The following is a 13,628-nucleotide window of genomic DNA, read 5'->3' as shown; positions in this document are numbered from 1 at the left end:
TAACTACTCTGCTTTCATAATCTTCCATTCTTTATCAACTTTTCCTATTTTCAATCTTCCTCAATTAGAAAATATGAAATAAGATGAAGTATTTAGCATCTTACCCCAAAAAAATTTCCCCATAGGATGTCCAGGTCTTGCAAGGCTTCCAAACAACATTTCTTTTCTGTTTGCATCAGAAGGTCTTGCAAGTTGATATTCTGTCAGTTTTAAAGAAACACTTTTAATAAAATGAAATTCAGTATTTGCTTTATTAATGGAAATTCAAGAACTGAACTGCACAGAACTGAAAGTAAGGAAGTAACAAAAATTAATGTTGGGGGGGCCTGGGTGGTTCAGTCGTTAAGCGTCTGCCTTTGGCTCAGGTCATGATCCCAGAGTCCAGGGATCGAGCCCCACATCGGGCTCCCTGCTCTGCGGGAAGCCTCCTTCTCCCTCTCCCACTCCCCCTGCTTGTGTTCCCTCTCTTGCTGTGTGTCTCTCTATCAAATAAATAAATAAAATCTTTTTTTAAAAATAAAAAATTAATTTTAAAAAATTAATTTTTGAATTGTGTGTTATAAGACTGAAGTGGGTAACTCAATGACGTAGCCCAGACTCTATGACTTTACATAGTCTGTAATTTTGGGCAGTCAGTACACCTTTCTAGAGGTTTTCCCTTATTTTCAAATGAAACAAGATAGTTAATGACCTGAAGGTTTCAATTCTAGGATGCTATGTCCAAGAATTTACTGATAAAGTGCTAATAAAATGTTAAATCAAATTCCTTATTACCTGGGAACTTTGTCATATATATTGTTGAAATTTCCTCCAAAACCAGCTATGTCAGTAAGAAAGTATTAACGGTTAAGAAAAATCAATGTGAAGTCAGAAATATCTTGGCTAGAATCCAACTTCTGCCATATACTAAGCTGTACAACCTTGAGGATATTCTCTAACTTTCCTGATTCTATTTCAGCATCTATAAAATGGAGTTATTAGTACTTAGTTCATAGGATTTTTATAAGGATTAAATAAAATAAGATATATTCCTTCAACAATTATTTACTGAACATCTACTATGAGGCAGGTACTACTGAACCAGTTGCTAGAGGTAGAAATGTGAAAAAAAAAAGGGGGGACCCAGGCCCTGCCCTCAAGTAGTTTATATTCTAGTAGCGGAGATAAACAATAAATAAACCAACAAATAGATTCTAAACATAATATCAATGGTGGGTGCTATAAGAAAAATAAATCTGTGTAAGAGAATAGAGAGTGACAACAGGGTGGTCATAAAAGGACTGAGGAGGTGACAAGTGAGCAAAATCCAAATAAAGTGAGGGTGATATCGTAAGTTTTGGGGAAGTTTTCTAGGTACGGAAATTATAAATTCAAAGGCTTTAAGAGACAAGAAATACCTCACTGAGTTCAAAGGCAGCAAAGAGGCCAGTGGAGCTGTTTAATAATCACAGGAGCTTAGAGTCAATAGAAATTGCAGTTTGCTATGGTTAAGTGTTAAAACACATAGGGTACTACGAAAATATAAAAGGACTGTCACCTAACTAATTTTGTCTTATTTGTGTGTGTGAATTTATTGGGGGGGGCACTTAGAAATGGAGGCTTTCTGGGGAATGACTCAAGCTGAGCACTGAGGGACAAACTAGAGTTTTCTAGGGAATAGGAATAGAAGGAGAAATGGGAGTGTGTAAAACATTCTAAGGAGAAAATCTTAAAGGAGAAGGAGATTATGGCACCTCTGAAACAGATATAGTTTTTTGGTTGAGCAAATGTTCAGAATCAAAGCAGAGGCAAGACACCAGGCTGAAGAGATAAGGAAAAAAAAATTTTTGAAAAAAACTGGGGAAATGGCTGATTCTGGAACTCTAAGTACTAACCTCTCTAAGCCTATGGGGATAAGGATGTCAAATATGGAAAATGGGGAATAACAATCACAACAATGCATATAATACATGCTCAATAAATGTCAGCTATTATTATTTATCATAGGAGTAATGGCAAAGCGTTGCATATGTTTAATAAACATCTGCAGATGTTAGGAGAGTCACATTACCAGATTTGGACTTTAGCATTTAGTTGTAAAAGTGGAGAATGGGTTGAAGGGAAGCAAAAGTAGAGACAAGAAAACTGATCAGGGGTCATCACTGTTATATTTGAAGAGAGTGGAAACTAAAGTGGTGACAGTAGGGAAGGGAAGAAACAGAAGTAAACGTATTCAAAATACTTTAGTTATAAACCATAAAGTCTAAATCAATAATGGGACAGTAAAAAATATATACATAGCTTCAACAAAGTAAATTAAAAAAAAAAAACAAAAAAAACTCCGTTAAAAAAATATGAAGATATGGCTACAAGACAAGAAAAACAATTCCATTATAAAGTGTGGTAGGTTGAATAAGAGCCCCCAAAGATGTATACATCCTAATCTCCAAAACCTGTGAATGGGTTACCTTACATGGTAAAAGGAACTTTGCGGGTATGAATTAAATTAAGGATCCTGAGAAGGAGAGGTTATCCTGGATTATCTGGGTGGTCCTAATATAATCCTAAGGGTCCTTATAAGAGAAAGGCAAGAGGGTCAAAGTCACAGAAAAGACACAAGCAGAGTTCAGAGAGAAGGTTCTACCCTGATGACTCTTTTAAGACAGAGAAAGGAGTCATAGCCCAGGGACACAAATGGTAACTAGAAGGTGGAAAGGGCCAGGAAACAGCTTCTCTCTTAGAGCCTCCAAAAGGAATGCAGCTAAGTAAGGAAATAATTTAGACTTCTGACCTCCAAAGTTTCAGAAAATAAATTTGTGATATTTTGAGTCACTTGGTTTCTGGTAATTTGTTCTAGTGGCAACAGGAAGATAATAGAGTAGACATGTAAACATATTCACAAAATATATCCACAACAACTGATAAAAATAGAGTATAAGTATTTGAACACTGAGAGAACACATTCTGCTACTTGATTAGATTTAAAAAGGCTTTCGCCATTATTTTCAATCTCAATCACCAGGACACATTGTGTAGGAAATTATATTTATGTGAGTATGAACTATCATTAAAATAAAAAGCTAGGGGCGCCTGGGTGGCTCAGTCGGTTGAGCGTCTGCCTTCAGCTCAGGTCATGATCCCAGAGTCCTGGGATTGAGCCCCGTGTCAGGGTCCCTGCTCGGCAGGGAATCTGCTTCTCCCTCTCGCTCTGCCTGCCTCTCTGCCTACTTGTGCTCTCTCTCTACCCCTCTGTCAAATAAATAAATAAAATCTTAAAAATAAAATAAAATAAAAAGCTAATCATTAAGAACAATTTTTTTCCTCTATAATCTTCTTTTAGCAGTAAGTTAATCCCATTTTAAAACCTACCCTGTGGACACTGACAAGAGTTTCTGTTATCAAATGTACTCAAGAAAACTGTAAAACACTGAACACACCTATCTGCAATGTATAAATAAATGCTTATAAATATAAGTGTATAACCACTCCTTTGAAAGATTAGAACAAAAACAGATCGTCAATGCAGGGCACAGTGATAGAGTAATGAAGTCAGAACTACATAATAAATTAAAAACCCAGGAAAGAATCTTTTTTATAAGCAGGTGGAGAGGAATAAAAAAAAAAAAAGGAAAATGAAAAGATGAATCTGCCAGGAAAAGTTGAACGTTCCTTCAACTTCTCTAACAAGGAATGCCATCCAAGCAAGCAGGCAACTAAAAATATGTGATTAAGAATGTCAGAAGAAAGACTATCACAACTGAATAGAAGAAAGTAACATCAGATTATTGAACTTTTGAACCTGGTTAATGAATACTAAAGTTATTACACCAGTTACAATTTAAGAGCTCCCCCATCTCCCTGATCTAAGTAAATCCTTCACACTTGGAAGGTTAAGTGACTAATGACATATATTGAGCTCTTTGTATCAGGTCACAAATTGAACTAGGTCTCCTCTCATCAAAAACAAATGGGGCGCCGGAGTGGCTCAGTCGTTAGGGGTCTGCCTTCGGCTCAGGTCATGATCCCAGGGTCCTGGGACTGAGCCCCGCATCGGGCTCCCTGCTCGGCCAGGAGCCTGCTTCTCCCTCTGCCTGCTGCTCTGCCTGCTTGTGCACGCTCTCTCTGTGTCAAATAAATAAAATCTTTTAAAAATTAAAAAAATTTTTAAAAAGACAAATAAATGAGCAGAGCAAAACAAAAACAAAAAAGCTTTTAGTTTAAGTTCATTTTAAACCCAAACTACTTATTACGTAACTACATTATTTTGACTTAAACTGGAAAATTGAATTAAAGGTTTTATTTTGTAAATACTAACACCTGAACCCAATCTAGAAACTGTATGAAGAAAAATATACTTCAAAGTATCTACGACAGAAAACAGTTCCTAGGTCTCAAAAAGTATGAAAGGCTTTTAGTTTTCCTTGGTTATTTTGGTTTGTCATCCACTCAACAAATACTTATCTGGATCTATGATAAAAGAGACATTGTGGTAGGCAAATAACAAAAATGAAGAAAATGAATCCTTGATTAAAAGGAGCTAGAAGAGCTAGGAGAAATAGAACTCCATCCCACCCTCTTTTACAAATAAGTTGAGGGCCACAATCAGTTAAATTTCTAGAAGTAAAACACAAATCTGCTGACTTCCAGACAGATGGCTCTTTGTAACCATCTATAGTTTACTCAGCTTAATGAATGCAGTAAGTCATTACAACTTGACACTGAATCAAGCCAAAGAGGAAAAATGCCACAAAAGCAGAAACCAGTGCAGAAACCTGCCTCTTAAGTTCTTGCAAGCCAAGCGTAACCTATATGAACTTAAAGTGCCCCAAGAGTAGTATTACATGTTTCCAATGCTAAAATAAGGCAAGCAGGGTTATTCTGTGTTGGTGCTATTTATTGGTACTCTGTAATTAAGGGATATTTATAGCACAGCTCTATAATGAAGCCTCACCCTATATAAGTACAGTTTTCCTTACGGTCTTCATTCTTTACATCCTAAAGACAAGAAAAACTGTCAAAAAACAAAATTAAATGCATTTCCTACTCAGGGATTTAGTGTCTTCATCCATAAATATATCACAATTGTTTTCAGAACAACCAAAATTCAAACTACAAAGCACAGGTACATAGAGGTAACAAAGGGTAAGCTATTTAAATATCAGAATGGTACTTAAAGCCTCAGAGAAAATGTCTCTTCATGAAAAAGGAGTTATGTGAGCTTTTAACGTTTTAACACCCAGCATTAGCTTTAAGGATTAGGCTACCATCCTGCAAAAGATTAATCACTATGGTAAAATCCTCAAAAAACAAAGACTGAAAAACAATAATCTATCATTTATTTCAAATCTACACTGAATTAAGACATTTAATGGTTTAGGAATAAATGACACATTGATTTCATTTTAGCCCTTTATGATATAAAGATAAAATGGTCTAGTGATAAAGAATCATATATGTGCTAAATACCTAGTTCAATGCAAGAAATAGTCGTAAGATATAAAGCACTTATCTTACCACTATCAACAGCTTCAACCTCGCGGTCAATTGCATCTCTGATCATTAGCGGATGAATGAAGAACTGAGCCCATCTGAAAAATAAAAAACAAACCCTGGCATTTCTGTTTCTGTTCAGAGAAATCTTTTAATCAGTCAACATCTATTTTTTGTTTAAGAAATTTACTAAGTTGGGGACGCCTGGGTGGCTCAGTTGGTTCTTCGGCTCAGGTCATGATCCCAGGATCCTGGGATCAAACCCCACTTCGGGCTCCCTGCTCAGTGGGGAGTCTGCTTCTCACTCTCTCTCTATGCCCCTCTCCCTTCTTATGTTCTCTGTCTCTCTCTGACAAATAAATAAAATCTTAAAAAAAAAAAAAATTTACTAAGTTGGGGGCGCCTGGGTAGCTCTGCTGGCTAAGCCTCCGACTCTTTATTTGGGCTCAGGTCATGATCTCAGGGTTGTGAGATCAAGCCCCACATCAGGCTCTGCACTCAGCATGGAGTCTGAAATTCTCTCTCCCTCTCCCTCGGTCCCTCACCTGGCTTATGCACGCACGCGTTCTCTCTCAATCAATCAATCAATCAATCAAATCTTTAAAAAAACAAGTTTATTAAGTTCATAACCATGCATATGTAAAATCTAAATAATATTCTGCATTTCCATAAAGTCTACAAACTATCTCTTTTTCATTGTAACACCCATACAGAAATGTACATAAAACATGAACATAGAGAATGCATAACTATAATGTAAACACCTAAGTGACTACCACGTAAGTCAAAAAACAGACCACTGTCATAATTCTAAAAGCACCCAGCACCTACCTTATCCTCAGAGTTAATATCCTGAATGTTATGATAATCACTTCTTTGCTTTTCTTTATAGTTTTATCACCCATACATGCATTTCTAGACCAGTGTTTCTTGCCTTTCTTTATCTCCATTATCAACCCTAAGTAGCCCTTTCAAATTTTCCCCTAATCACTCTCCTTGAACTTCTAATATCACAGATATACTGTTTATCTCTATGTGTATCTGTGATTTTTTTTATATATATATATAAGGTATATAAAGCCTACTCTTTTACTCAATACAGGGTTAGAAATGATTAAATTTTTTAAGTTAAAAGTTGTTTGTTTGTTTTTTTAAAGATTTTATTTATTTGACAGAGAGACACAGCCAGAGAGGGAACACAAGCAGGGGTAGTGGGAGAGAGAGAAGCAGGCTCCCGGCTGAGCGGGGAACCCGATGCGGAGCTCAATCCTAGGACCCTGGGATCATGACCTGAGCTGAAGGCAGACGCTTAATGACTGAGCCACCCAGGCGCCCCTAAAAGTTAAAAGTTTAAAGGCTATCGATATTTCACTTACTTTTATAACTGTTATTTGCTTTTTAATGTAATTTATTTACATAAATTGTGATGCATCAAATTACATATGTATCCATTTATATAATAGCAATGCAAACAAAATTTTTAAATTAACATCTACTTTTCCAGCAAATAAAACAACTGAAAAAATTAATTTCCTACAATACTTAGTAAACTTTTCCCTTTTGCTTGATCCAAAAAAGAAACTTTTAACTTAATTAGCTACTAGATATTAAGATAGTTGACATTTTCTTCTTTTCAGTATTGGTATAACTAATGGGTTGAATAACTTTTGTTCAATTAAATAAAAAAGAGCATATTTCTATTTAATTCTTAATGCCAAAGTCATACACAAAAGCACAGAGTATCAAACAAACATTCACAAAGCAGCTAATGGAACCAACTGGCATGTGTAGACCACCTCTATTGATGACTTCAAGATCAAGCAATCATTTGAAAGTCCTCCAATCACCTATCCAACAGTTGTGTAGTACTGACATTGCATATGCTTTGTCTATCTTCTATGAACTCATATCACTATAAATGGTGCTCATGTGATACTCAAGAAAACTCAAAACAGAAATTAAATACTAAGTAAAGATTTTGCCAGGTAGTGTTAAGCTTTGGAGGGCCACAAACCATTATGATACTGACCATTTTTCTTTACCTCCAAAGAACCAATTTTTGCCACCAACAGAAAAAAGATCCTCCCTGCTGAGAATGCATGTTCTAGACAATCTAGTTTTGTTTCTGAGTTTATCTAAATGGAAATATACTGTATGTATTCTTTATGTCTTATTTACCTATTTATTTTAATATTCATCTATGATGGTACATGTGGCTGCGGTTCATTTATTTTCACTGCAGAATATTCCACTGCATTAAGTTATTCATCCAAGCTACTGCACATGAACATTTGGGCTGGTTCCATGTTTGGACTATTACAATCAATGCTGCCATAAATTCTTATCAAAGTGTACTGGGCACATTTGCACAAGTCTGTCTAGGTATAAATCTAGGAAAGGACTCCTAGGTAATAATGTATACATGCACATGTTCAACAGCACTAGATAAAACCAAAATTTGTATCACCGTCACCTGGTATAGTCAGACTTTAGTATTTACTGCAACTTTTACGAATACAGTTAAATCTCAAACTGGCTTTAATTTACATTTTCCTGATTCCTAACGAGATTGAATACCATTTCATATATTTATTAATCATTTGAATTTTTTCTCTTGTAAAATACCTGTTTAAGGCTTTTTTTCTATTAGGTTGTATTTTTTCTGATTCTAATAATATATATACTTACTCATTTTATACATTTAATTATGTTATATATAATTATACATATAATCTAATAATTAAAAATCAATGATAGTTATTTTAAATATAAGTCCTTGGTTATGTGTTACAAATATAGTCTTCTACTTTATACTTGATTTTTCCCCACACTCTTTATAGTATCATTTTTTTTTTTTTTAAGATTTTTATTGGGATACCTGGGTGGCTCAGTCAGTTAGGCGTCTGCCTTCAGCTCAGATCATGATCCCAGGATCCTGGGATCGAGTCCTGCATCGGGCTCCTTGCTCATAAGGGAGCCTGCTCATCAGGGAGCCTGCTTCTCCCTCTGCCTGACACTCCCCCTGCTTATGCACTCTCTCTGACAAATAAATAAAATCTTAAAAAAAAAAAAAAGATTTTTATTTGTTCATTTGAAAGACAGAGAGAGAGAGAGTGCACAAGCAGGGGGCAGGGGTGGAGGGGCTGAGGGAGGAGCAGATTGTCTGCTGAGCAGGGAGCCCAATGTGGGGCTCTACCCCAGGACCCCGGGATCATGACTAGAGCTGAAGGCAGCTGCTTAACCAACTGAGCCACCTAAGCACCCCTATAGTATCTTTTGATTAATATAATGTAGTATCATTTTTCCTTTAGGTTTTGTGCATTTTGTATCTTGTTTGGTACTTCTTACCAAAGCTAAAGTTATACTCATCTCTAAAACTTTCAGTTGTACTTTTTACTTTTTTATCTATGATCTACCTGGAATTGACCTTTTGTGTATGTTGTGAGGTAAGGAGTCAATTTTGTTTCTGGCTTTATAGAAGCCCAATTACCTTGGAATCATTTCTTTCAAAAGCTCTTTCATCACTGCTCCACAGTGCCCCTATCAAAAATCAAGTGTTCACCTATGTGTTGGTATACTTACAGGATTTCTATTCTGTCCCATTGGTCTCTTTGCTTAGCCCCCTGCTAACACCATAATGTCCTCATTACAAAACAAAACAAATCTAAGTATCTACTACGTCAAGTCCTGCTATCCTGTTATTTTTCCTATGCAAAAATAACTGGCCCTCTGCCTCTCCTTATAAATTTTAGACTTAGCTTTTCTATTTAAAACTACATATATCTTCTGAGATCTTGGCTGCAGTATCACTGAATCTGCACATTAACTAGGAAAACTGACATCACTAAAAAAAAAAAAGGCTTCAAATCCATGAATAGTATTTCTTCTCAATTTATTTAGTTATTTAATATCTCACAATAAGGTTTTAACATATTCCCTGAAAAGAGGCTTTATACATAATTTTTGGAATGATTTCTGAGTAGTTATTTTTACAACTTTAAAGGTATTTTAACTGTTGCTGCTACATAGAAATACTACTGACTTTCATATATTAATTATCATTTTTATCACTTTTTATTTTATATATTAAGCCACGTTACTAAATTATGTGAATAATTTATCTCTAGAGAAATCTGAATTAGAATTTCTATACTCACAATCATATCACCTACTATAACAGCTGTGTATTGGGGCGCCTGGGTGGCTCAGTCAGTTAAGCAGCTGCCTTCGGCTCAGGTCATGATCCCAGGGTCCTGGGATCGAGTCCTGCATCGGGCTCCCTGCTCAGCAGAGAGCCTGCTTCTCCCTTTCTCTCTGCCTGCCGCTCTGCCTACTTGTGCTCTCTGTCAAATAAATAAATTAAAAAAATAATAATAACAGCTGTGTATTTTGCTTATTTTTCTCTCTTGCATAATAGAATGATAAATAGAAGCGATCACAACCCGCATCTCTGTCTTGTATCTGTTCAACTTGAAAGCTTTCAAGGTTCACCATTAAATATAAGGCTGGTTCAAAATATCAAATATCATATTGAGAAAGTTGACATACTCTGTTTGCTAAGAGCATCTTCATGAATAGATATGAATTTCATCACACAATTTTTTCTACATGTATTTTTTTCCTCAATCTGACAATGTGATTGGGGCGCCTGGGTGGCTCAGTCAGTTAAGAGTCTGCCTTCGGCTTAGGTCATGATCCCGGGGTCCTGGGATTGAGCCCCACATCGGGCTCCCTGCTCAGCCAGGAGCCTGCTTCTCCCTCTCCCTCTGCCTGCCACTCTCCCTGCTTGTGCTCTGTCAAATAAATAAAATCTTTAAAAAAAAAAAAATATGACAATGTGATGAACTACATTAATTGATTTTCTCATGTTAACTCCACCTTATATTTTCTAACCCAACTCAGTACTACTATATCATCCTTACTAGATTTTGTTATTGTGAGTCTGGTCTATAATTTTTCTTATATTACACTTTCTTATATCAAGATCATGCTACCTTCATAAATGAGGGAGGAATTATTTCTTCCTTCAAGTTTTTGTAGAACTCTAAACCTAAAAGTTTATTGAGATTTTTCATTACAGATTCACTTCTTTAATGGTTATAAGATTATTCAAACTTTTTAACTGTAATTTCTCCCATGTGAGTTTTACAAGTTCTATTTCTAAGAATGTATGTACTTCCAGTTTTTTTTTCACTTACTGGCATAGGTATTCAAAATACCTTATTATATTTTCAATATCTGAAAGATTACAAATCATATTCTTTTTCATTCCTGACACTTGCACATACTTTTTTCTCCTTGACCAGTCTCATGAAAGGCTTATCTATTTTATCGGTTTTTTCAAAGAACCCACATCTAGCCCTCTAGTTTTTTGAAACAATATGTATGTTGGTTCTACTGAGAAATAATTCACATACTGCAAAATTTCCTTTTGAAGAACACAATTAAGCAGATTTACTACGTTCACAGGATTGTGAAAACACTAACACTAATTTCAGAAAATTTCATTACCTCCTAAATAAACTCTGTACCTGTTAACAGTCATTCCCCATCATCCCAGACCTTGGCAACCACTACTTTACTTTTGGTGTGGTGTCTGTGGATATGACTATACTGGACATTCCATATAAATGAAACCACACATTATGACAGACACAAAAGTCCAACCTCTTTCACTTAGCATAATGTTTTCAAGATTCACTCATGTTGTAGTATGTATCAGGACTTCATTCCCTTCTTATTGCTAAGTAATATTCCATTATATGGCTACACCATAGTTTATTCACCAGTTGATGGACATTTGGGTTATTTCCACTTAGACCTATTATGACTGTAACTGCTGCTATGAACATTCACGTACAAACTTTTGTGTAGATGTGTTTTCAATTCTCTAGCTTACATACTAAGTGTGGAAGTGCTGGGACATACGATACCTCTGTTTAACTTTTTGAGGAAACACTAAACTGTTTTCCAACATAGCTGTGCCACCAGCAATGTATGAAGGTCCCAATTTCTTGAAATAGTCACTAGTTAATTGCTGTTCTTCTTTTTCAAATGGTGTGAAATGGTATCTCATTGTGGTTTTGATTTTCATTTCCCTAGTGACCTAACATTGAGCATCTTTTCATGTGCTTATTGGCTATCTACATGTGTTCTCTGGAGAAATATCTATTCAGATCCTTTACCTATTTTTAATTGGTAAATTAAATTTGGGTTGTCTTTTATTGTTGAGCTATAAGAGTTCTATATATGTTCTGGATACCAGTCCCTAATCAGATACATGATTTGCAAGTAGTTTCTTCCATTCTGTGCATTGTCTTCTCACTTTCAACATATGGAAATTTAAAGTAAAAAACGGTTTTAACTTTAATGGAGTCTAATTCATCTAGTTTTTCATTTCTTGTTCCTACTTTCGGTGTCATATCTGAAAAACTATTGTCAAATCCAAGGTCACATTTATGCCTATGTTTTATTCAGAGTTTGTAGTTTTTGTTTTGAGAAAAGCTTTTAATCTATCAACATTTAAGTCTATGACTCAATTTGTTAATGTGTGTATCCAGTTATCCCAGTACCATTTGTTGAAAACCTATTCTTTCCCATTGAATTGTCTTGGCACCCTTGCAACTAACCATAAATGTAATGGTTTATTTCTGGAGTCTCAATGCTATTCCACTGATCTAACCCTATGCCAGTACCATATTGGTTTGATTACTACACCTTTCAGTAAGTTTTTTTTTTTTTTAAGATTTTTATTTATTTATTTGACAGAGAGAGATAGCGAGAGCAGGACCACAAGTAGGGGGAGTGGGAGAGGGAGAAGCAGACTCCTGCCGAGCAGGGAGCCTGATGCAGGGCTCGATCCCAGGACCCTGGGATCAGTATAAATTAAATTGGGGGGGGCGCTTAGGTCATGGGCAACTCAAATTTTTCACAATTTTTAAAATTTTTCACATGTCCATGAAAGACTATGAAAGCACCTAGTATTCATTTGGGAGTTACAAGTAAGTTTTAGTAAGTAGGTGAATTCTCCACAAACAATGAGAATCAACTATACAAGATTATGTCATCTGCAAATAGAGATAGTATTCTTTTCCAATCTGCATGCTTTTATTTCATTTTCTTATCTAATTGAGCTAGCTAACACCTCCCCTAAATGCTGAATAGAAGTGGTAGCTGACATCTTGATCCTGATCTTCAGCGAAAAGCTTTTATTTATTTATTTATATTTTTAAATATTTATTTATTCGACAGAAAGAGAGAGAGTACAAGGAAGGGGAGCAGCAGACGGAGAGGGAGGGCAGGCTCTCTGCTGAGCGGAGAGCCCGGCACGGGGCTCGGTCCCAGGACCCCAGGAACACGACCTGAGTGGAAGGCAAACGCTTAACGACTGAGCCACCCAGGCGCCCCCAGAGAAAAGCTTTTAATCTATCAACATTAAGTATGTTCGATGTGAGTTACTCACAGATACTCTTTATTAGATTGAGAAAGTTCCCTTTTATTCCTAGTTTATTAAGCCTTTTATCATGAAAGAGTGCTTGATTTTGTCAAATGCTTTTTCTATTTACGTTGATATTATATAGCCAGATGTATTTTGTGCTTGTTTCTATTAATATGGTACACTGCAATGATGTATTTTGTATGTACACTGATTTTGTAACCTTGCATTCCTGAGATAAATTGCAACTGATCATGGTGTATAACCCTTTATACATTTTGCTGGATACAACTTCACAGTACTTTGTTGAGGATTTTGGCATCTATATCCATGAGATATTAGTTTGTAGTCTTCTTGTGATGTCATTGTCTAGTTTTGGTATCAGAGTAATACTGACTTCATAGAATGAGTTACAAAGTGTGTCTCATTCTATTTTTTTAAAGAATTTATGAAGCATTAGTGTTAATTCTTCTTTAAATGTTTGGTAGGTTTCACCAGTGAAGCCATGTGGGTCTACACTTTTCACTTGGGAAGTTTTTGATTACTGATCCAATCTCTTAATACAGGTCTATCCAGATTTCCTGTCTTTTTTTTTTTAAAGCTTTTATTTATTTATTTGACAGAGAGAGGGAACACAAGCAAGGGGAGTGGGGGAGGGAGAAACAGGCTTCCCGCTGAGCGGGGAGCCCGATGCAGGGCTCAATCCCAGGACCCTGGGATCATG

General features: G+C 35.9%; 1 protein-coding gene across 3 annotated transcripts in view; it reads right to left on the bottom strand.

The window, feature by feature from the left end:
* NRDC (nardilysin convertase) overlaps nt 1-13,628 on the bottom strand; it is a 106,315-nt gene that overhangs the window by 34,417 nt on the left and 58,270 nt on the right. For all 3 annotated transcript variants that reach the window (XR_013448192.1, XM_036108386.2, XM_036108388.2), the window contains 2 exons: nt 5,494-5,567; nt 105-200 (listed from right to left, as the gene is read on the bottom strand). Coding sequence is in view for 2 of the 3 variants with exons in the window: in XM_036108386.2 (XP_035964279.2) it covers nt 105-200; nt 5,494-5,567 (170 nt within the window). In the remaining variant the exon portion in view is untranslated. The remainder of the gene's footprint in view (nt 1-104; nt 201-5,493; nt 5,568-13,628) is intronic.

This window comes from Halichoerus grypus, chromosome 5, assembly GCF_964656455.1.
Source record: "Halichoerus grypus chromosome 5, mHalGry1.hap1.1, whole genome shotgun sequence".
Classification (NCBI taxonomy): domain Eukaryota; kingdom Metazoa; phylum Chordata; class Mammalia; order Carnivora; family Phocidae; genus Halichoerus; species Halichoerus grypus.
Note: the sequence above shows the minus strand (reverse complement) of the source record. Positions and strands in the feature narration are given on the sequence as shown.